At 44.0% G+C, this 25,101-nt stretch overlaps 1 protein-coding gene across 7 annotated transcripts in view; it reads right to left on the bottom strand.

Moving 5' to 3' along the window:
* The window catches only part of LOC144688932 (transducin-like enhancer protein 1), a 173,447-nt gene that overhangs the window by 103,579 nt on the left and 44,767 nt on the right, over positions 1-25,101 (bottom strand). The window contains exon 1 of one of the 7 annotated variants that reach the window (XM_078555973.1): positions 2,521-2,937. The exons of 4 other annotated variants lie outside the window; for them this stretch is intronic. In XM_078555973.1, coding sequence (XP_078412099.1) covers positions 2,521-2,577 — 57 coding nt within the window. In that variant the 5' untranslated portion in view covers positions 2,578-2,937. Of the gene's footprint in view, positions 1-1,742; positions 2,076-2,520; positions 2,938-25,101 lie in introns of those variants that run through there. 2 more of the 7 variants (XM_078555974.1, XM_078555976.1) reach the window with 2 other exon arrangements.

The raw sequence follows: 25,101 nt of genomic DNA, 5'->3' as shown, positions 1-25,101 counted from the left end.
AAAACTGTATACTGAAGATTCTTTATGGGAGGGTTGGGTGGGGAGGGCTATAACAGAATGAAGAAATTATAATAGATTACATTTGCAAATAAATTTATTACAGTACATAAACAGGGGCATCATGTTACTCCATTTACCAGTGGCAATGCTTCTCTTAATTATCACCTCAAGCCCAAAAAAAAAAGCATATATGTGATTCAAGCAGCAAGGTTATCTGTCAACCTGACCCAAATGGTCTCCAAGTTTGGCTCAGATGTAGTTTTACCTAAAAGAGAAAGTAGCAATTTTTTTTTATTGGTTTGTGGGGGGCTCTGACCAATTTATTGCCCATCCTTACTTGCCCAGAGAAGGTGGTGGTGGTAGGTTTACCCCTTGACCTGTTGCACTCTTTTGTGGTGTTGATCACCCCCAACAATGGTATTAGAATGGGAGTTTGAAGAATCTTAACTGATGACAGTGAAAGAACAATGATATGTCCACGTCAGATTGGAGTGCGATTTGGCACGGGGTGTTGGGGTGGGAGTCGATAGTGTTCCCATAGGAAAACACTCAAATCTTGACACATTAGCAACCCAACTAAATCCATTTCCCATTAACTGAGAGATTCTAAGCTTCTTTCTGCTGTTTCCAGTTGGCTAGTTAGTCCAGTTTAGAAGAGTTAATAAACTATTAAATGGTGATGAAGATCCAATTTTACAGACTAAATGGAGAGCACTGCACGCTGACTGGATACACACATTTTATTTTTAAATCTCTTCAAAAATAAGCAATGCTAAGTGCTAGGAAATGGAGCTCTTCATTACAGTTATTACAGTCAGCATGAAGCACTTCTAGCTCAGGTGTAGCACAGCCAAATGCAGTATCACCAACGTGCCTCAGACACAATCTCAAAAAGAGCATCCAATACCGAATCTGTGCAATATTGCTTCAGTTCGTAGGACGACATGGTCAATCTGTGCTGAATCAACAGCAGGTTTGATGTGTAGGCCCATAAGTGCACCAGGAACTGGATCAAACACATTTTACATACGATCTTTACATTCTACAGATAGAAATGGATTTCTTTCCCTTCAGTCTCCACTGAATTCGGGCGCAAGAGAATTAAATCACCCAGGGACGAAATCTGCTTTCCGCACCCATCATTCTCAACAGGCAGTGAACTTAGCGTCTTCAACATGCTAACACCAGCTACACCAAAACACTGAAATCTCTAAAAAAAAAGTCAGTAATTTCAACTTCCATTCAAACTAATTCAAGTTGCAATGGAATATGCAATTACAACTCTTGGGGTAGGGGTGAGGCCTCATGAGCAAACCTTAGTGCAAAAGAATGTAATTTTAACATCACAGCCTGCAGCACAGGTGCACAACTCTTGTTGACATAGGGAAAGTCAAACGCAACTAAACTAGTTTCTACAAAACCTCGACTTTCTTTCCAAAGAAAGCTTTTCTTCTCCTTTCAGCAAAAGAATAGGAACATAAACCACAGCCCACCCCCCCCCAAAAAAAAAGCCTACACAACCACTAGAGGATATAAAGACAGCATTCATAGACTGACTACAATGAACTGAAATCATTATTATTGCCTTGTGAAGTTACTAATGGACTGTATAAATATTGCATAAGCCTACTTAATTCGATGCACTAAGGATCTGCCATATTAACTCAACAACGTTTTGGCCACTATTCAGACAGACAGCTAAAGGCAGGTTCCTTCACCAATACAGTATACTTGAGCTATACCTGGATAAAGGCCAGTTGCTGCAAAGCTGTTAAGAATCACAGCTGAATTAATTTGGCAGTTTTCACCTTGGCTCCTTTAGACCTGGGTAGAGATTGCTTCATAGAGCTGGAACTGAACGCGAAACATACACTAGTCTCAAGACGGGTTCGGTTTCCACAGATGCAGGTTAAGAAATTATGTAAACGTCAAACCATCAAGATTGGTGGAGGAAGCAAGAACAAAAAAAAAATGGCTCTTGTTCAGGAACCAGAAAGCGTAACTCTAAAATCTCTCTGAAGTCTGGAACTATTTCATCCTTGCTTAAGCTGAATTGGATTGCTGTGAGCACTCCAAACACAAAAAAAAAGAACAGGGACAGAATTGTCGAATCACTTCAGAGGTCAGGAATTTGAGAGAAAACCGAAGATAACATGCACTTGACACAAGGCACAAGGTTCCAGAAGAGCAGTTAAACCACATAATCAGGATGCATTATGCATCAACACAACTCTGGCCTTAAAGCTTAGTATTTCCACTAAACATGTCACGTAAGATTTTGGATCCATGCAAAACCTGGATTTCTTTTGCAAAAATGTAATCCAAATCCACTCAAGTTGAACATGACCAGAGTGGAGAGTCACATCTACTTATCAATGAGTAGCAGGCGCCAGGCAGATTCTCCTCCTTTTGACGACTTCATCATTCTTTCCCCACCTCGCTCACTTCTATATGCTCAAAAAGCAAAAAACTTTTTAATCTATAAACACACAAATAAATGTTTCCTTTTAGCTGAGGTACCTGCGGTCTAAGGACATGAGTGGTTGGGGAGGGAAAATAAGATGTGAAGATAGACATTAATGGTGACCCTAGAAGAGAAGGAATCAATTTTGAATGCCAATCCCCAATTGCAACTCCAGCATCTAGCAACTCATTTTCCTTATAAAATGTTTAATTCAGAAGATCAGGACAGTGCAGGATCCTTCCACAGACTGGTAGACGTCACAACTTTTACACAGGATAGAAGATGAATTTAACAGTCTTTCCCATATTCAAATCAGGTGCCTGTGAAGACGTGAAGGTCAGCCACTGATTTGTATTTCCCACTTGTTGCTGATAGCGGGGGAAAGAACATTTTCTTTGTCCAATCCGTTCATGGAACGTAAGCATCGCTGGCAAGTCCACCATTTGTTGTCCATCCCTAATCGCCTTGGAGGACAAGAGTATGGCACAGCAGGAAGCTCCTTTGTGCTCTGTATATCACATCCCTCAACAGGAAAACACAAGAGATTCATTAATGCTATTTCACAACACCTTAGCTTCAAAGCTAAGTAGGGGAAAGTTGAAAATGATAAAAAAAGCCTTGGCTGCCCTTTTGCGCGGAGTGGTTTCCTGTACTTAACCAACATTGAAATCCCAGGTCATGAAACACCCAGAGGAGCAAAACACTTTCTGCAGCAACGACTGCCCAACATGGCAACGTTATGCAATATCTACCTGCCCAACAACAGACTTACTTAACCAGCAAGGCAGAAGCTGAACTCCTGTGAAGAGCCTGGTGTTTTGTTGGCCCAGTCCATACATCTAACTTCATTTCAGTAGGAATGTTAAAAATGTTTCCACTTGAGCAAATTTGTAATTAAAATTTTATTTAACTGGTTCCAAGGGCAAGGTATCAAAGTCTGCCAGCTTGCAACTAATGTACAAACAAGTTTAATGGGAACTAACTAGCAGTGGGGAACACTTGGAACTCATGCATGCCCCACTAACCCCTTCAGCCATTTCCCTTATTAGACTGATATATACAAAGATTTAGTTTATGAATTAGGGAGCATATATTAGTTAATGTGTTTCGTGCATTCTCCTTAAGCCTAGCAACCAGAGAACACTAGCTTTTACACTGCTCACGCAATATGAGGCTACATGGTTTGTTAGAGAGCTGTTAAAATGGTGGCTGCGGCAATTTGATTCCTTGTAGCATTACAAATGGCTGTGTGTTACTGAAATAAATTCATACCCAGAGCTGTTAACAAAAATTAAAGAAGTAAAAAGGCTGTAAAATAAGCAAACTGAGTAAGGTACATGTTGGCAGGGATCACGGTGAAGTTTTTGTTCAAAGTTTTAATAGCGGAGGGACACTGTGCATCCAGAGAAATATTCAAAAGCTGCAATAGAAATGTCAGAGCCAAGGAGCTCATGTCAGTGTTCACTCTAGGGAGGGGGGAAAACAGGGGGGGGCGGGGTGGAGACAGAGAGAGAGAGAGAGAGAGTTGGAGGGGTGAGAGAGAAGGGGGAGGAGTGGGGGTGGGAGAGGGAGGCACGAGGAGGTTAGAGGGGGCAAAAAATGGGTGTTGTCCTTACAGCACAGAAAGTTATGCAGAGATTGAACAGAGGTGTTCAAAACGTCGCAAGGTTTTGATGGGGACAAGTGGTTTCCATTGGCAGGGGACTAATAACCACACACCATAGATAGAAAAAGTAACTGGCAAAACAACCAGAGAATGAGAGCGGAGGAGGATTTTCTTTTGCAACAATGCAACAAGTTAGGATATGGAATCCAATACAAAGCCCGAAAAAGGATGGTAGAAACAGATTCAGTAGTTATTTACATACTTATAAATGCTTGGAAAGGAAAAATTTGCAGGGCTATGGAGGAAGGGTGGGGGAGGGGACCTAATTGAATAGCTGTTTCAAACAGCTGACACTGGCACAATGGGCTGAATGGCCTGCTTCTGTGCTGTATGATTCTATGATTTACCTGTCCTCTTCCCATATCCCTTTAGCCCCTTTTTCTTTATCCACCTACCGAATCTAATCTTTAATGTTGATAACAGCGGCTGCTTCAAAATAGTTTTTCATTGGCTGTAAAGTGCATCGAGACATCTTGTGGCTGCGAAAGGTGCTACATAAATTCAAGTTGTTCTTCATCAAACTCAGGTGTTGCCTTTTAATGTCCTGGGAGCCTGTACTTCCAAAATCCCTCTCTTCATCCACAGCACTGAGATGACTATTATTTTCTTAAGAACCCAAAACCTCTTAACTTGCTCTTATTTTGAATTTCACTTCCTGGTTTTTAAAACTCATTCCCTCATCTTATTACTATCCCTTTGCCACTTTCTTTATTCTCTAAAGACTCTAAAGGCTAATATGCCTTCCTTCTTTGGCATCATGTTGACACCACACCCTCCAGGTCTATACCCAAATCACTGTTATACACGGTGACCAGAAGTAGCCCCCTATCTGAACCGAATGGGTCGACACAACCCATTGCTGAAAAACTGCCTTTAACTCTTGCTATTCTTTCCCCTCTTACCATTTTAATGCAGCTTCCTATCCTCCCCTTAACCCTAATTTTAATCTTCCCTAGTAATCTGCCATGCGCTGACTTGTCAAAAAGTGTTTCTAAAGTACATGCACATTACTGGAAAAATGCAGCTCCAAGATTGGATAGGCTGGGGTTGTTCTCCTTGGAACAGAGGAGGCTGAGGGGAGATTTGATTGACATGTACAAAATTATGAGGGGCCTGGATAGAGTGGATGTGAAGGGTCTATTTACTTTAGCAGGGAGGTCAGTGACTAGGGTAGAAAGTGATGGGTAGAAAGATTAGAGAGGAGAGGAGGAAACAATTCTTTCAGCCAGAGGGTGGTAGGGGTCTGGAACTCTCCACCTGAAAAGGGCAGTACAGGCAGAAACACTCAACTCATTAAGGCGTCTGGATATGCACTTCAAGTTCCATAGCCCTGCAGGTAACGGACCAAATGCTGGAAAGAGGGATTAGACCGGGTGCCTCATTTTTCATCTGGCACGGGCACAACGGGCCAAGTGGCCTCTTACTGTGCCGTAAACATCCTATGACTCTACGATTACATTCACTGCTTCACCCAAGTTTGTCATCCCCTCAAAGAATTTTATGGTGCTCAAGCCGTTCAAAACTATTTTCTCTTTTAATCGAGCTATGTCGTAAATCTTATTAAAGTCTCTAACATCCCTCCTATCACAGATCTTAAACTCACTGGCCTGTAATTAGCCTGATTAGCTCCATGTCCTCTATGAACATGGGTACCACATTGATCATTCTCCAGCCCACATCAGTAAGAACTCTCTAGGGCCTCAGCTATTTCCTCCCTCATCTCCGTCGAGATCCTAGGATGCATCCTGCCAGCCCCTGGCATTTCATTTTCCTTTAGCCCAATATATAAATTTTTTCTGAACCTTTTTAGATAAATTCGTTAAACTCTCCCCTGGATTTACAGTGAACACAAGTTCAGTTTTGATGTGAACTGATAGAGTAAGTACACTGAGTAACGGCCTAATCTGACTCTAGAATGAATATGAGCAAGGTTCCTTCCTACAAAGATCAGATTTCAGGCTGACTCAGGGTACACGCTGCATATATCATTAGAACTAGTGTCGAGGTGAAGCAAAACTGTTTAGTAGTGGTTCAAATGCACCCTTTAAAGCATGGAAAAATACTCCCAAGATCTTATGGATGGTTACATTTGCACATGAAGGAATACTGTTATTTGATTCCAAGTGAGGGCAATTTTATCCTAACCCTTTTTGCTTTATCCCCTTTCACTTTTTGGCATTAGACACGGACAGCCATTGCTATAGCAATAGAAATCTAAAGCATAAATTTTAAACCAACTTCCCACTCTTACTTTCAAGGCAGAATCACAGACCCACATTTTGTTAGTCACAGCAAGGTCCTGCAGTTTATATTTGAGAGTGCAGCCAACAGCAGGGAAAGCACCATCACAGTCACACTACACAAGTGTCAAGTGTGACTCGTTGGTAGCACTCTCACCTCTGAGTCAGAAGGTCGTGTGTTCAATCCCCACTCCAAACTCTCAAGCACAAAATCAATACTGACAATCCTAGTGCAGCACTGAGCAAACGCTCCACTATCTAATGTGTCACCCAATGTTGCCAAACTTGCCCGCGTGGGTCTGTAGTTACTGCACAATTGCAGGAAAGAATGTTAAGAGGGTGCATTGCTGCACCCTATGGACAAGTTATGGAGAGGTTGTACCTGTCCTCTCAGGTGGACATAGACAATCTCATGGTAACTACTTTGAAGGGCAGGGCAGTTGTTCCTGTCCAACTAAATGCAGATTATTTGATCATTATTGGCACTGCTGTTTGTAGGGCCTTGGTGTGTACAAAATAGCTGCCATATTTCCTACAGTACAACAGCAAATATATTTCAAGGAAAAAAATGGACTCAATTGTTTGCAAAGTGCTTTGGGATGCTCTGAAAGGGAACTGCATAAATAATTGAAAGGCTAGTATTTGAGTGCACAAATTGGTGCCCTTAAGTTGAACCCAAACCTTCGATCTTTGAAAAGCGAGCCAATATTTTTATGCTAACTTAACCCCATTTTCCCCTCCTTAGCCTGGAGGGCAATCATGGTGGCTACAGGGGCAGCCTTGCAATCCCAGCAGGATGTTCCACTTGCACAGGGGGGAGCACAGTTCAGAGAATCAGAATCACAATCTCCAAACCGCATTCGCCATCTCCATGGCTCCCTGATGGAATGCAGCATCATGAGATGATCCAAAGATCAGTTAACCGAATGGCAGGCACTTGCATAGACTAGTATCACACCACTTAACCACCAAACCACTCGAGACAGGATTAATTTTCCTCCAATATTTTCCCTTCATCGCTTGAAAGTGCTAGGGGGAAAGTTGTTCAGTCACCGTGGGGTGAACAACTTACATTCACATAGGGCCAAAGCGCTTCACAGGAGTACTATCAAACAACATTTCACACCAACCAATGTAAGGGGGTATTGCGATAGGTGACCAAAAGCTTGGACAAAGAGGTAAGTCTTAAGAAGCAAAAGAGGAGAAAGAGAGGTTGATGGGCAGCTGAAAGCACCACCACCACCAATGCTGGGGAAAACCAAATCAGGGATACGCCAGAATTGAAGGGGGCACAGAGATTTTGGAGCATTATAGTGTTGAAGGAGGGATAGGGAGGGGGAAAGGCCATGGGGGGATTTGAACAAGAATGAGAATTGTAGGTCTGGAGGGAAGTTACAAAGATAGGCAGGAATGAGGCTGTGGAGCCAATAGGGCTACTGAACCATACTACCAGCATCAGTAGCCACACAAACTATACAGCCTGTTTATTACAATCTTAAAGCAATTTGAGCCTTGCATCCAGTTCTCATCACCTAGACTGCAGGAGACATTTTGGCTCAAATGCAAGGTGCCTGCCATTCATTTAACTGATCTTTGCTTGTAGGGATCACCTCATGATGCTGCATTCCATCAGGGAGCCATGGAGATGGCAAATACAGTTTGGGGATTGCAAGCATGAAGCTACCAGCTGACTCACAGCATCGGAGAATTGAGTCACGGGAAAGACTGGAAAACCCTGGGCTCTTCAGCTTTGAGAGGGATGAGACAGAGACAGAGCCTGGGGAGATGCATAAAATAAAAAAAGGCACTGAAGGAAAGTTATTAGAACACCAGCAGTCCCCATAATGGGATCCTGGGCCTTTCCAGTCGGTTCAGCAACACACCATAGGCAGGAGGGGAGAATTATTCACAAATGGGCTGAATCCTCCGAGGGATTGCATTCACTGGTTGGTTCCTGTTTCTTTTCAAAAAAAACCCTAAAACGGAGCTCCACGTTTCTGGCCCAGAATTTCAAACTGGGCCTCTTCAGAGACGTGTAGCGTACTGCTCAGGCAGTCCTCCTTCATTGTACAGGATCGACGAGGGAAGCCAAGCCACACCCCTTTTCTTGCCCAAGCTGCCGTATTCCAGTAAGTTTAGAAGTCCCAAAGCCATTTGTAAGCGGGTGTGGGGGTAGGGTGGCTTGAGGGGAGCGGGGCAGGGGGGAGGTAGTCGGGTGGTCCAGTGGGGAGTTTAGGGGGTGAGGGAGGTCAGCAGTATGGTTATCCAGGAGTTTAGAACTGGTTTTACTCCTTTTAACTTTTCCTAGGTAACAATTCTGGTAATTGAGTCAGAGCCATCCGACGGTTTCCGACTTGAATTCAGAGCTTCGGTGGGCTCCATATGCAGGAGAGTCCAAACTTCCTAAGCAATTCCCACTTAAATCAGTGTGTCAGGACTTCTGATGGGTCCCGCAGCGTGTCTGGGAGGGGGTACCCCCAAGGTACGGCCATCTGGAGATCGGAATCATTCTTGTCAACACCATATCCAATACAGTGCAAGGTTTCAGACTCAAACACTATTGCATCAACTCAGCTTTCCCGTCAAAATTTTAGCTTCAATTTACAGCATTTTTCTCTTTTAAGGTCTACAAGCCTTTATGGCAATATAATTTATTATGTGACGGGTGAAGGGAAAAGTAGAGAGTCTTTTCCACGTAAAAGAAAGATGCAATGTGGGTTTTGTCACCCAATTACAAAGCAAGCGCTTCTGGCTTTGTTTAACAGAGGCGGCACTTGCCCTTTTGTGTGTCTGTTTAGGATAAAATAAACGCATCGCATATGAAACAGGTTTTAAACCAGAATCAGCTGCTCTTGCAACCAGTTCCCTCTGGCTAGGAGGGCGCAGAGACCAAGCTCAAACTCCAGGGGTGCCCTGCAGAAATAAAGCTGACACCAACTCCAGGGCCTGGCAGTGCATAGTCTGATTAACGTGTGTGATCTAAGACTAAAAGCACACATTTCACATCTTTCTGTGCAGGCCCACCAGAGAGACATTAACAACCTTTGGCACCACCCTCTCCAGGTTAGTTTGAAAATTCCCCTGGGTGGAGATCCTGAAACAAGAGTTGCATGCAGCTTTTATACATCAGTGCAAAATTCAACTGTCAAAAGGAGAACACATTACTACGGCCCAGCATACATGCACAGTTGTTTAAAAAGGTCATATTTGGGTCTCCACATTTTCCAATGGGAGTCGGGAGATCTACACGGGTTCAAAGTCTGGCCATTAGTTTCCTATGGGTAGATCAAGCCCATGGTCTACCTCCAGATGGGAAATGCTAATATATGGTATAGTTGATAATGTACTACTGACATTAGTCAGTCATATGTTAGAGTAGAGAGAGAGAGAGAGAGAGAGAGAGAGAGAGAGAGAGAAAGAAGGAAAGAAAGAAAGAAAGAAAGAAAGAAAGAAAGAAGGAAAGAAGGAAGGAAAGAAAGAAGGAAAGAAAGAAGGAAAGAAAGAAGGAAAGAAAGAAGGAAAGAAAGAAGGAAAGAAAGAAGGAAAGAAAGAAGGAAAGAAAGAAGGAAAGAAAGAAGGAAAGAAGGAAAGAAAGAAAGAGAGAAAGAAAGAGAAAGAAAGAAGGAAAGAAGGAAAGAAAGAAAGAGAGAAAGAAAGAGAGAAAGAAAGAGAAAGAAAGAAAGAAAGAAAGAAAGAAAGAAAGAAAGAAAGAAAGAAAGAGAGGGAAAGAGAGAAAGAGCGAGAGAAAGAAAAAGAAAGAGAAAAAGAAAGGAGAGCATGAGCGAGATTGGAATCATGCCCAGGAGCAACATGCCATGATCCTTGGCTGGACCTCGGGTTGTTGAGGGTGGGGAAGATCTGGTTAGGGACCAATAACGTTTTGTTTAAAAGTAGATAAAGTTTGAAGATTCAAAACGTGTACTAAGTGAATAAAGCCATAGGATTCCACGGGTTTCAAACAAACAAAACTAAACTTTACTATACAAGTTCAGAAAGATTAAACAATTTACAACATCTACCTTATACTCCAACATTCAGGGCAAGCACACGGTATGTAAATTAACAGGTGAACTGTGGTTGAATACACCACACTACACAATAAATGACAGATGCGACCAAAACAGATTCCATGGATTTCTCAACAATCCAATGTTTGTCAGATTCTAAGCCAACCAATCTCACTGAAAATTAGAGTGGAAGCATCCGGTCCCGTTGGTGGTGGGCGTCATGGTGAGCTTGAGCAGGCAATATGGCGAGAAGACCAAAAATCGACTTTGCGCCATCATGAAACCAGTTTGAGATAGTCTGCTTCACTTGTCAATGGCGGGCCATGTTTCCCGCACCCGCATGTCGGGAACCAATACATTAGCATCTCATAAGCCGATTGCTGGAATCATCTCCGACGCTGGATCATCCGGGCACTCGTGCCAACATGTTTCACAACTGTACATAAGCGACATGAACCTGGTGAGCTGCACTTCGCTCGGGACTTCGAGGTTTGTTTGCCTACCTTGCTCCGGGCAGTACTCGCAGTCATCAACGCCAGGCTTCACAGGCAGCACCACATCACTTTTAGGAAGGGTTCACGGGCAGATCTCTACTTACCAGGCCAGCCGTAAGGCCGGGGCGGCTTTTCAATGGCTGTAGGGCTAGGGTTTGCTTGGCGAAGTGGCCTCAGGCAAGGGAAGAAGCTGCAGGGTGAGGGCTGTACTGGGGAAGGGGAGTATCCCAGGTTGTGTGTGTGGGGCACATGTTGATCTGTGCAAGCGGCCTCAAGATGGGTGAGGGCTGAGGAAGCAATCTCCAGAAGAGACAAGGCAAGATGGAGATGTGAGAGAGTGAGTGGTGATGTCCCTTGAGCTGGCAGTGAGTGAGATGCCAGCGAATGTCTGATGGCCTTGTGAGGGAGAGAGTTTAGAGTGAGATGGTTGCCTTGCCTTGGTGGCACGACTGAGATAATGAATCCTTTTTCTGTACTGGATGGCCAGCCTCTTCTGTGCAGTGTTGGCACTGATCACCACTGCCACCGCCATCTCCCAAGCTGGAATGATGAGATTGCTCAATCTCCTCCAGCCAGAGCCGGGGTGAAGGTACATCACGGCGGAACTCCAAAAGGCAAACCAGGTGATGGATCATTGAACTCTTCTTGGCTTTCACTGGAGTAGTCCTGGGCTGCAAGCACTGAGAGATGTGTGCACGGTTGCAGTTTAGATACGGCATCTGGAGTGAGGAAACAGTGAGGTAATGACGTGGTGGGCGATTCAGAGGCCGCCCGCCAGTGAGGCAGTGTGTTTCCTGTGGCTGCATAATTAATGATAAGGGAAGCAGATGATACAGCATGAAAACCGGCCATTGCAGCCGACAGGCAAAACATCTTTTCTCACGCCCACTACCGCACTAAGTGCAAATCTGGGACGATTCCGCCCTTCATCTTTTTCACAAGGGTTTCCAACCTCTATCTTTGAAGATCTCTCCTTGGAATTCTTTCCAGAAAGTCACTTCAACTCAGACAGCTTCAATGACAGCCCGCCTGGCAGGGTTTCAATCTCGCCTTCCGGGGTTACCTTCCCCTGGATTCCCGAGTACACTGAAACACTAGCTCACAGGCACAATTTCAGCTCTTCGGCCGCGCCGAGCAGAACACCACTACCCCTAAGGGGTACTTCTGCCCCAGTGGCCCAAAACACGGGGTCACCAACCTTCGGCTGCCTTCATGGATCTTCTGGGTTTCTCTCGAGCTCACTCCACTTAAAGTCTGCTGACTGCAGGCCTTTTCATGCTTTCTAACTTAATTGGGACCTCTTCCTGTCCCTGTCCCTTACCTCTGGGACTAAAAACTGACTCCAACCGACTGTTCAAGAAGCGCTATTCACGGACCCTTGAACTGATCTGGTGACATATCAAAACACTCCAAGGGGGTTCCACCCTTGTTACTAGGCAAGAACAAATTACAAGTATTGGAATTTCCTGTACTTTAAAGTCTTACAACCTTCACAGACTGCTAACTTATATAGCACACAGAATGAAAGGAGATCACAACAAACATGCCTACTCCATAACCAGTTTAGATGTCGTACTAATAAACAAGTGTTAAGCAGATACCAGAGTATGTCTACAGTCTGTCTGCTAACCAAGTTCCATAACTAGAGACCAAGGTAGAAGGACCCATCTCAGAACATGGTGGCAACAGTGGAAACATCAATGTAAAATAACAGCGTTATTGAAGGAACCACAGAGTGAAGAAACTGTTGAAAGTAGCTCAAAATAAGTAAATATCGACAGAAGGAAGCACACTGGAGAGGGGTAACGATGACCGTACCTGGTGAGCAGTCCCTGTCCTTGCCCCACCTGCTTGTCAGCCTCGAAGGCCCGCAGAGAGGCCAGCAGTGGGAGTTATGGAAACACCATTTTCTCTGGTACCGAGCAACGTCAGGTCTTCACAAAAAAGAGCCAACGCTCCAAGTCAGTTCCTTTCTTTATGTGGTAGGTCCTGCAGCAGATGACATTCTCCTAAGGGAAGAGATGCAAGAGTCCACTGTGGACTTTGACTCCATTCTTAACGCCTTTGACACCTATTTAATCCCAAAGCAAAATTTTGGTAATTGAATGAGTGTGTTTTAACCAGCGCTCGCAACAACCTGGGAACTCAACTGAATTATTTCTAACTGACCTATATTACCCAGCTAGTTCTTGCAGGTACAGGCCGCTGAAGGACTAGCTAATCCATGATCGCAATGATCAAAATGGGGGCGTCAGCCTAAAATTTGAAGGTTGAAATATGCTGGCACAAATAGTGTTGCACCGACTGTTTTCTGCCAGTCAAGTCAGTGGAACTTGTTCGGAGTCGAGATGGGGCTCTATTTTCCCCAAGTAAGCTACTCAAGACTGTAGTTTGTTAAAACATCCCTTATTTAGAGCTCTATGTACGTCTTAGGAACATTGCGCAAGGTTGGGCTTCTCCACCCTCCAGATCTCTGTTAATTAGTCATGTCTTATTACATCGTAATTACATCAGCATCATGTGCTTCTGATATGAACCCTTTACTCTGCATCTCCACACCGCCCCCACCAAGTCTTTATATACATACACCTACAGCGCTGTGGTTTGCTCAAAGAGGAATACGACCTTTTGAACAATCTAGATTGCTCATTACCTGAAGCTTATTTGACCCATCTGCACAAACTAGAATCTACCATTACCACATAGAACCCACATGAGGAATCCTTTTCATGCAACTGTCTTTGTGAAGCAAACCCATTTGCTCTCTGCTGTGTGGTTCATTTTCTGTCAACGTACAGTAAAAGAGGGAGGGGTGGGGTGGGGGAGGGTATACAAGGCACCAAATATGCTGAGCTTTCATCTCCCATTATGCTGCTAGGTTAACTGGGCAAATTGATGGCAACAGGCCTGTCTCCTTATCAGGAGCTTCCCCTTTCCCATAACCTCCATCTCTTGAGGAAGGCTCCACATACACCAGCTGTCCTCCTGTACGTCACCCAGGTGGTGATTCTTCACGCACAAGTGAATGTTGCCGGGTTACTCAACTGTCGATGAGTCAGCCAGGCCTAGTCCTGTCTCTGGACAACCTCCGCATTTTCCAGCTATGGAAAGGGGGGGGTGGGTTTGGACAGAGGAGTGAAAAAACACAGTTCAGTAGATACCAATCAGAGCAGGAAACATGACCTTTTCTTTCCCCCTTCAGCTAGGACACTTTAATTTGAATGGCTCAGTGCCAGCCTTGCTAACAATGAGCCACACTTTCCAGGTTATTATACCCAATTGCTGCCTCTTACTGAGGGAAAGTACAATTCTAGGCTTTCACCTTCTCTTTCTCCCTCCCTCTTTGCTTTCATACACCTAATAAAAACTTTCACTTAAAATATGAACTTGTCTGCCTTCTTTCAGATCCGGTTAGGACTGATCTATCAGCTTTCTCGAATTTTTTTCCCCCCCCTCGTATTCTTCCCACAATTGAAAAGAAGTCCTTGAGCTGCCAAATTTAGGGCCTTGGATGCCGAGCTTCTTTGTCATGTTTAGTTCAATTGTTATTGAATACCTAGTGATCTTGGCTGACTTTTTCACCCAAGAAAATGAGGCAGCTACCCACGCAATGCCTTTTTGGCATCAATTGCAAAGTGATCAGAATCCAAAGGATAGTGCATGAAACTGATCTTCAAATCCCTGCTGACATGCAGGGCTGTGTTAAAAAATATATATATATATATTTTCATGCACTTCACACCACCACACAATACAAATGAAGGGAACAAAATGTGAGATGCATGGGGATTAACAAGCAATAGCTGTCAGTTGACTCGATTCAGACTCTGAACACCAAGTTGCATCTCAGTACTTCTAACACAATTACAAGAGGCAAAAAAAATAACACTGGGGAATAAAACAGCAAAGTAAGCGATTCAGTGCTGGAGGGAAAGCTCCACAGTCACAGCATTACAAAGTACTAGAGAGCCCAATTACTGCTTAAAGACAAATCCAGCAGGGTGGTTTTCATCATTTATTAGGACTCCCAGTGAATGCCTTGATCAATTGGCCTTTTGATCCATATGATCACAGGCAAGAATATTAAGAGCTATGGAACCAAGGCAGATAAACATAGAGTTAAGATGTGGATCAACCTTTTGCTGTCAAACTGTGTTTAACGGGCTGAATGGCCTATTGCATCATGTGCAACCTCCATCAGGAATGCAAACCCTCTAGGACATAAGTTCATTTAGGAGCGTAAGAAATAAGAGGAGTAAGTCACACGGTCCCTCGAGCCTGCCCCAGCATAAGATCATGGCTGATCATCTATCTGAATTCCACTTTCCCGCCTTCTCTCCATACCTACAACTGCCATGGTGTCCGAAAATCTATTAATCTCAGTCTTGGATATACTCAGCAACTCACCATCAACTTTGGGGTAGAGAGCCCCAAAGATTCACAACCCTGAAAGGAGTCCTCAGTGGCTTCCCCATAGTTCTAGACTGTCCATCTTGGCAGGGGGAAAACAAGCACTCCCCCTCTGTCCTGTCAAGCCCTCTGAGAATCAATCTAGGGAACCATTGTTGCACTCCCAAGCATAGCATTCCCAAGTTAAAATGGTAATAGTACTCCAGCTGCAGTCTCATCAGGGCCCCATAGCAGACTTTATCCAAACACAGCAAGACCTGGACAATATCCAGGCTTGGGCTGACAAGTGGCAAGTAACATTCGCGCCACCAAAGTGTCAAGCAATGACCATCTCCAACAAGAGAGAATCCAACCATCACCTCTTGATATTCAATGGCATTACCATCAATGAATCCCCCACTATCACCATCCTCGGGGCTACCATTGACTAGAAGCTGAACTGGACTAGCCATATAAATACTGTGGCTACAAGAGCAGGTCAGGGGCTAGGAATTGTGTGACGAGTAACCACCTCCTGACTCCCAAAGCCTGTCCACCATCTACAAGGCACAAGTCAGGAGTGTGCAGGAATACTCCCTACTTGCCTGGATGAGTGCAGCTCCCACAACACTCAAGAAGCTTGACACCATCCAGGACAAAGCAGCCCACTTGATTGGCACCACAACCATTCTCTCCCTCTACCACCGACACACGGTAGCAGCAGTGTGTACTACCTACCAGATGCACTGCAGGAATTTTCCAAGGTTCCTTCGACAGCATCTTCCAAACCCACAACCAATACCATCTAGAAGGACAAGGGCAGCAGATAGATGGGAACGTCACCACCTGGAAGTTCCCCTCCAAGTCAATCACCATCTTGACTTGGAAATATATCACCATTCCTTCACTGTCGCTGGGTCAAAATCCTGGAACTCCCTTCCTAACAACACTGTGGGTGTACCTACAGCAAATGGACTGCAGCAGTTCAAGAAGGCAGCTCACCACCACCTTCTCAAGGGCAATTAGGGATGGGAAATTTAAAAAATGTGGCCCAACCAGCGAAGGCCATATCCCATGAATGAAAATTTTTAAAAACCACAGCAAAAGTTCATTTAACTTGTACGACAACCCCTTTTTTTAAAAAATTCAATCACGGGATGTGGGCTTCGCTGGCTGGGCCAGCATTTATTGCCCATCCCTAATTGCCCTCAATAACGTGGTGGTGAGCTACCTTTTTAAACCACTGTAGTCCATGTGGTGTAGGTACACCCACAGTGCTGTTAGGGACGGGGTTCCAGGATTTTGACCCAGTGACAGTGAAGAAACAGTAATATATTTCCAAGTCAGGATAGTGAGTGACTTGGAGGGGAACTTCCAGGTGGTGGTGTTCCCATCTATCTGTTACCCTTGTCCTTCTAGATGGCAGTGGTCGTGGGTTTGGAAGGTGTTGTCGAAGGACCCTTGGTGAATTCCTGCTGTGCATCTTGTAGATGGTACATACCGCTGATACTGTGTGTCGTTGGTGGAGGGAGTCAATGTTTGTGCATGTGCTGCCAATCAAGCAGCTTTGTCCTGGATGGTGTCAAGCTTCTTGTGTTGTGGGAGCTGCACTCATCCAGAAAAGTGGGGAGTATTCCATCACACTCCTGACTTGTGCCTTGTAGATGGTGGACAGGCTTTGGGGAGTCAAGAGGTGAGTTACTCGCTGCAGGAATCCTAGCCTCTGACCTGCTCTTGTAGCTAGAGTATTTATATGGCTAGTCCAGTTCAGTTTCTGGTCAATGGTAACTCCTAGGATGTTGATAGTGGGAGATTCAATGGGCGATGGTTGGATTCTCACTTGTTGGCGATGGTCATTTCCTGACACTTGTGTGGTGCGAATGTTACCTGCTACTTGTCAGCCCAAGCCTGGATATTGTCCAGGTCTTGCTGCATTTGGACATGGATGGCTTCAGTGTCTGAGGAGTCGCGAATGGTGCTGAACATTGTGCAATCATCAGCGAACATCCCCACTTCTGACCTTATGATGGAAAGAAGGTCATTGATGAAGCAGCTGAAGATGGTTGGGCCGAGGACACTACCCTGAGGAAGTATAAGGTGAACAGTGGGACTTATCTCCTGTTTCAGGGAGGCGAACACTTTTGCTCTCCTTGATCACAGTTCCCCATGTGCACTGGTGCAGCACTCCATATTTAGGTCAACTTCAGACACCTATTGGTTACCTCTTTGCATCTGCATTCACCATGTAGTTAACTTATGATGTTACATAATCTCTCCTCCCTTTGGGGTTCTGTCAGTCCCATTATATAAAAAAGAGCCCACCCACTTCCTATAAAGCACTTTCAGCTAAAATCATGAACTGGCTTTTCCCTCATTTTAAATGGTGGATCACCAGCTCTCTCATTCCAGGATAGGTTGGAAGAGCACAAGTGATGATAGGATTTTCCCTCTACAACACCCTGCACACTCCAAGTGATACCTTCCCATCCAGCAACCCACCTGGCCCTTTTTCACCTTTCTCTTAACCATTCCTCTGAACAGGAACAGTATAGGCACAAAGCATGGCCTAGAATAAAACACTATTATTAGGAAATTAAATGCAACCATAAAAATTCCAACAAAGAGTACACAGTACTTTGCCATGGAAGTCAGGAATGCATCACAGCACATTTATATAGTGGACTTGGTCTTGTCTCAGCAAGTGAGTAAACCAAACAAAGGGTGCCTTACAGGCCCCAAACATGGCAACACACATTTATTTTCTTTTGTCTGGATAAACAAACAGATAATCTTGTCTGGAAAAGCAAGCTCAACACATGACCTTTTGTCCAACTCTGGAGTTTCAATCTCCTGCCCTACCTCTTCTGAGTGCTCTGTGTCTCTCAAGCTTTCTATCCCCTCCAGCTTGTACAAACATCCAAGCCATTATCTTGTGATCCTGGACAATACAATGTAAAGAGGGGAAGCAGGGAATGGGTGTTCCAAAACATGCATCAAGTACAAGCTCTGGTCTGTTCATTGCGTAAAGAGTAGCATTCTTTAGCTAGGCCAGAGAAACATTACCCCACATTACACAAAAAGTGACTTTTCCCCTCAATGTTTTATGGCTGCACAAAAATGAATTTAAAAAGCACTCGAGGTTCCCAAAAGATGCAGTTAGTCACAAAATCGCACAGTATTCTTTATAGTTAAACCGTTGCCAATTTACAGTATTAGTTGTTGCCAAAGCTAAGTATCCAGTCCTTAGTGAATTTCCAACACAGATCAGGCTGGAGAAAGCCGATAGGACAGTAGCTTTACTCAGAAACATAAATCAATAACCACTGTCAACTGAAGTGACACTATTGTCTAAAACTTGGTTGGGAAAAGCGGAAAGACCAATTTCTCCAAATCCCCAATAAAATGTTGGGGCATTGTCTCAAGTACACACAGACCATCCAGAAATTGGGAAAACTAGCATGAACAGGAAAAAATGGCGAGCCAGTGTTATTTTTTAAAAAGTGGAAAAAGGTAGATAATCTTCTGGGAATATTTGGAATGGGGAGAAGCTGCAAGCCAATCCATTCAGGGGTGAACAAATGTCTCACTTGGGCTCCATAGCACCTTTCACAAAATGGTTTACAGACAATTAAGTATTGTTGAAGCGTAGTTTGCTTTGTGTTCAAAGGCAGCTGTGCTTTCTCACAGTATGTCTTTACTGAACAGATTGCAAGATGGCAGCTTATAGAGCTTCCCCCATGGCAGAAGTCACATGACTGCAGCAAACCAGATAAGGCATGTAGTACTGTTGCATTTCAAAACCCAAACATCCCCCTTTTCATAAAATGAACAAAGGACAAAAACATTCCCCTTCTAATGAACAAAAGATGAATTTGCATGCACAATCATGTGTAACTACGAGTTACCCAAGCTACCCACTATATACCCATTGTTCTCATACATTAACGACTGTTAATCCTACCAGTCTGTATGCAGTGCAGGTGCGGAGACAGTCTTTAAACCATGCAGGTCTCTTAATGGAACACGTGCGCCTCATCACTGACTGTTTGCCTGGGCAATGTTTCTTGTCCGGAGTGTGTTGTCCCTCTGGCTCTTCTTGCCTTGGTGACTATTGGTGTTCCACTGCATTGTTGGGGGACCCGTGGACCTCTGGGATTGATGGTAGTTCTATACCCAGTAAAGCTGGTGAGATCCCTTCTCCTGACCACCCAGTTGCTGTGAAGGAACAGCTTCCCTCATTGTTCGGATATGCCTGCGGTTGCATCGGTTTATTTGGTCGTTCACTTCCACCATGTGCAATCACGGTGACAACTTCTCCACCCATGTCCCACATTAGCACAAGGGCGGACTCCTGTTGAAAGTGTTGAAGGTTTATTACCTCGATGGGCTCTCCAATGCTCAACTCTGGCAATGGTTTGGCAGTCTTGTCAAAATGAAATTTGGCTTTCTGCCATTTCACCTTTATTTTTTTCACTCATGCTTGTTACTACTTCTGGCTTCAGTAGCTTATTTGCCACTGGAAGTGTAGTTTGGGTGTGGCATGACATTAGTCTTTGGACTTGACTAGTTTCCATCCCTCGAGTCAATGTGTTTCTCCACTTGCAGATTGTAAACATCAGTGCTAGATTTGCTCGATTTCTTGATGATTCCTTTGGTGTTTTTTTACTGCCACCTCAGCCTTTCCATTTTGACTGGGGATAGTGCAGAGATGATGTATATAGTGTTGTACTTCCCAATCCTTTGTGAAATGACTGAATTCTTCACTCATGAGCTGAGGGCCATTGTCACTGATCACTGTCTGGAATGCCATAACGACTGAAAGTGTGCTTTCAGGCATTCTATTTCCCCTGTTGTCATTGAAGTCAGCTGGTCTAACTCCCAGTAGTTTACAGTGATACGACAATCAGTTCCTGCTATAATGAAGAGGTCTACTCCCAACTTCACCCTGGCTGTCTGGGATGTCATGTGTCATCAATGGCTCTCTAGCTTGTTTAGTTTGGTACTCGTTACAAGCACCTCACTGGCCGATGTTGTCTTTAATTTCATTGCTCATGTTTGGCCAGTAGAGCACTTCCCTCGTCTTTCCCAGATTCTTTTCAATTCCTTGATGGCTTGCATGGATGCACTTCAGCATCTCTCCTCTCATCCCCTTTAGCATGGTGACTCTGTTTCCTTTGTACAAGATGCCATCTTGAGCTGTCACCTCAACTAGGTATGCCCGATGTGCCCTTGATGCTCTCAGGCCATCCTTTCATCACTACTTCTTACAGCACTTGGAGAGTTGCATCATGTTGGTTGTTCACTTGATTTGAACAGGGTGCATGTCTGTCAGATTCAATGTCTCTGCTGGGTTGGTGACTTCTGGAGCATGTCAAGCTGCTGCTTCATGTTGAATCTCTGTCGGCACATTTAGGGTTACCAGCCAAAGCTTTAGACTTGCTCCAGCTAAGGTGAGTGGCTGTTGTGTCCCATCTATGATCTGGAACTCTAAGTCTCACTTCTTGTCATTACGTTGGGCTCTCAGACTAATTTGTCCTCTCGGTATGAGTATTAATGCCATCATATAACCTCAATCTCACTTTCGAGTGGTTAATTATGGATTGCAATGTTGAACTACCTTGCTTCGGTCTGTGAAAGTCATTATCTTGCACGATGCATCAGAGTCTATCTGATACTTCTTGTTCACTTGATACTCTCTGCCATCATCATTGTAACAGTCACAAACCATTTCTCACCTATAGACTTGACAGAACTATGCATCATATATAGTTCTTCATCAGACTCTTCTGCTGACCATCTGTATAGGCTTGTTTTGCTTCTTCCTAGCCAAACACTTGGGTGCAAAATAAGTCGGCCCCTTGCAGTTAAAACGCTGCTTTCCCCACATTGCACAATCCTTCCTTTACTTTGTATTTGCATCCTGCCCTTTGTCCACGATCGTTCTGCTCTTTCGGCCTGGGACGTACCTCAGCCATACGTGTCTTTTAGCTGACGTTTTACAAGCTCCACGTTTCTACACACACCTATTGCTTTCCTGAGTGTAAGCTTCTCCTCTTTCAGTAGACTCTCCTATAGAGGGGGTCTCATATGCTTAATCTTTAATCAGATCATATTTTAGCTGTCTGAATTCACATGATTCTGCAAGCTGCATTACTGCAGCTACACACTGTTCAATGGGTTCTTTTCCTCCCTTGAGCTCTAGTTTTGAAGGCATAGCATTCATAAGTTACGTTCACTCAGGGTTCAAAGTGTTCGTTCAAGGCTTCCCAAATCCTGTCATCTGTTTTCTTCATTCGCCAGTTAAATTTAGACAATTTGTAGCAGTCCCTCCCCAGCACTGTTAGAAGTGTGGCTATTCTTACCAGCTCTGGCTTAATTAAATCTGTTGCCAGTTCGTAGTTTTGCCATTGAAAGTGGGAAAAACTGCCAGTTTTGCTACATATCACTTTTCATTTTGACAGGAGCTGTGAGGGGGAAGTTTACAGCAGCCATATTAACTCACCCAATATTTTACTTGCAGCCTTCAGTTTGCGTTCACGTTTCCTTTCCTTTTTTTCAAGCAGCTTTTAGCAGATTTAAACATATCTGTGTCTTTCTGAGCTGTGGCTTCTCTGCAGATTTTCCAGGGTTTCAAAATTCTATTTTAAATCCACCTCTGACACCATGTTTCGGGATCAAAGGCAGCTGTGCTTTCTCATAGTACATCTTTATTAAACTGTTTGTAAGACGGCAGCTTACACAGCTTCCCTCATGGCAAAGGTCACATGACTACAGCCAGGTAAGTACTGTTGCATTTCAAAACTCAGTCATAGATGTAGTAGTAGGGGAATGTGACAACAAATTTGATGACCAAAATAGAGAAGGCTCATTCAGGGAGGCACCGAACACATCGAGGGGCTTCATCAGGAATGTGCAACGGCAAATTAGAGGTGTCGAAGGGAGCGCACAAGCCTCCAAACAACTTACCAACCCAACCCTTCAAGCACCGCCTGCTCCAGGTGTGGCCAAGTCTACAAATTGCGCTATGGGCATATCAGCCATTTCAGAACCCATTAAACCAGAGTGGAAGCAAGTCATCCTCGACCCCAAGAGACCGTCCAAGACAACTCTGCAGGATCACAGTAGCAAATCAGTTTAATGGCAAGTTTTTTTTTAAATGGTTGAGGGATGAATATTGGGCAACACACCAGGAAAACCGCCACCACCCCACCCCCACCCCCCTCTAGAATAGTGGGTAGAATCAGAGACATAGGGTAATTGTAGTATAAGGGGTTAATGCTAACAATAGGATATGCTAATGAGACAGTATACATCATCACAGGAAGTGATGTAACATCTCATGAACTTGTTCTCTCTTGTAGATCTCAATGGAAAGATGAAGCCACTGTAAGATGTTTCTCAATAAAGTTAGAAATTTCCTTACCTCAGCAGTCTCTGCAAGTATTCTGTATTAGCACGAGATAGAGACTCCCATTCCATCCTGCTCATCTTCAAATGGTGCTTTGGGGTCTTTTGCATCCAGTGAGAATAGTTGGACCCTCTGATTAACATCTCATCAAAAAAAAAACAGCACATCCAATCAGTGCAGTAGCATCCTACAATAATGTGCTCAAGTCCAGAAGTGGGGTTTGAGCCCTCAGCCTTCTAGCTCAAAGGTGAGAGTGCTGCCGCTGAGTCACAGCTAACATGATTTTAATAGTCTTCCGCAATGGTGAGCTCCTAAATCTTGGGAGTCAGGGGTGCAGGGAGGGAGTTGAAAGAACAATTAATAAAGTGATTCATCACAGTGTAGTTATCTTGGATGAAACTTTTGCTGGTATGAAAAATGTTGCCTTTTTTTAAAAAAAGAGGCAAAACGCTTCACATTGGATGCTCTCTTTTCAGAGTCAGTATTGTTCTGGAGATTTGCCAGTCATGATTCCTGTATTTAACTGCAAGCGATGAGGTCAATGCTAGGCCAGCTTTTGCACATGTAAACACAAAGGTTTCACTACTAAAATAAACCCTCCCATGAACCCTCAAACAGGCGTCACGTGAAAGTCCAATACACCCTTAGTGCCCTGGCATCACACGGTGTTTTTCTAAAAACAAAAGCACTCCTAAACCCTGAAAAGCAGAAAGATTAAAAATAGTGCAAGGTACAAAGTATAAGTCTAATCTTTCCAGTAATGACTTTTTGAACAAAAAGGGTGCAGATTTTATTGCTTCAACATGCACAGCAAGTTACAAAAACACACATAATTAATTCTGAAACTAAGTCCAGTGAGCTATTCAGAGAATTAAATAAGGAAGGTTATACAGCGAGGTTACTTCCGCCTGCACCAATCCCCTCTTTCCAACCCACAGTTTTAACTAACGCGGACCACCCTTGTACTCAGGCAAACAGATTTTCAGATCGATTGCCGCAGCGAAAATTAATTTACACGTTCTAAATAATACGCTGTGCACATGCTTCAATCAAGTCACTTGGGTGGTAGCCTCTCATTCAGAAGGTTGGGGTTTCAATCCTCACTCCAGAAACTTAAATTCAATCTGCAGAAGCGCCCAGTGTGCAGCACTAAATGAGGATTGTCAGAGGTGCCATCTTTCGGATGAGATGTTAAAGCAGAGGTCCTTCTGTTTAAATAAGGACAGGGGGTGTTATCCCCTGTGTCTTGCCCAATAATTTATCCGTCCACCAGCATGGCTAAAACAGATTATTTGGTCGTTATTACATTGCTGTTTGTAGAAGTTTGCTGTGGGCAAAATGGCTGCTGCGTTTTCTACCTTACAATAATGGTCACATTTCAAAAGTGCTTAATTGGCTGTAAAGCTCTTTGGGATTTCCCAAAGTCACAAAAAGGTGTCATATCACAATTGTTACAGTGCAGGAGGCGGCCATTCGTCCCATCATGTCTGTGCTGGCAATACGTAGAAGCAATTTGCCAAGGACTACTCCCCCGCCTTCTCCCTGTAACCCTGCACATTCTTCCTTTCCCAGGTTATAATCCAATTCCCTCTTGAATGCATCAATGGAACCTGCCTCCATCAGATTCTCAGGCAGTACATTCCAGATCCTAACCAGTCGCTGCATGAAAAAGATTTTCCTCATGTCACCGTTAATTCTTTCGCCAATTACCTTAAATCCGTGCCCTCTCGTTCTTAATCCTTCTGCCAATGGGAACGGGTTTTCCCCCTATCTGCTCTGTCCAGGTCCCTCATGATTTTGAAAACCTCCATCAAAACAAACGCGAGTTTTATTGTGCTTCTTTCTTTGCTACTGAACCCTGGCATCACTCCCCACCCGTCTTCCAACTACGACTGCCCAGCAGAGATCAATGAACTCAGGAAAGACTAAGGACCAATACTGGCACCTTCATGGTTTAAAATACAAGCTCAGTATCACATAGCTTTGCATTTATCCATTGACCGGTCAGCCACTATCAAAATTTTACAGCACAGAAGATGACCATTTGCCCATGCTGTCTCTTTCAAAGAGCTATCCAATTATATGTTGCACATTCAGATCTTTTGACTTGATGTTTGATGTTCACTTTTCAGATTAAAAATAGGGATCACATAGCTTGGGAATGTGTTGCCAAAAGACATCCAAATGCAATTTTGAATAGTACACGGAATAGAATAGGGGGAAGCAGTAGCATAGTGGTATTGAGACCCAGGGTAATGCTCTGGGGACCCGTGTTCAAGTCCCATCACGGCAGATGGTGGAATTTGAATTCAATTAGAGAAAAAAAAATCTGAAATTAAAAGTCGAATGAAATCATTGCCGATTGTCATAAAAACCCATCTGGTTTACTAATGTGCTTTAGGGAAGGAAATCTGCTGTCCTCACCTTGTCTGG

The sequence above is a fragment of the Cetorhinus maximus genome, chromosome 13 (assembly GCF_964194155.1).
Source record: "Cetorhinus maximus chromosome 13, sCetMax3.hap1.1, whole genome shotgun sequence".
Classification (NCBI taxonomy): domain Eukaryota; kingdom Metazoa; phylum Chordata; class Chondrichthyes; order Lamniformes; family Cetorhinidae; genus Cetorhinus; species Cetorhinus maximus.
Note: the sequence above shows the minus strand (reverse complement) of the source record. Positions and strands in the feature narration are given on the sequence as shown.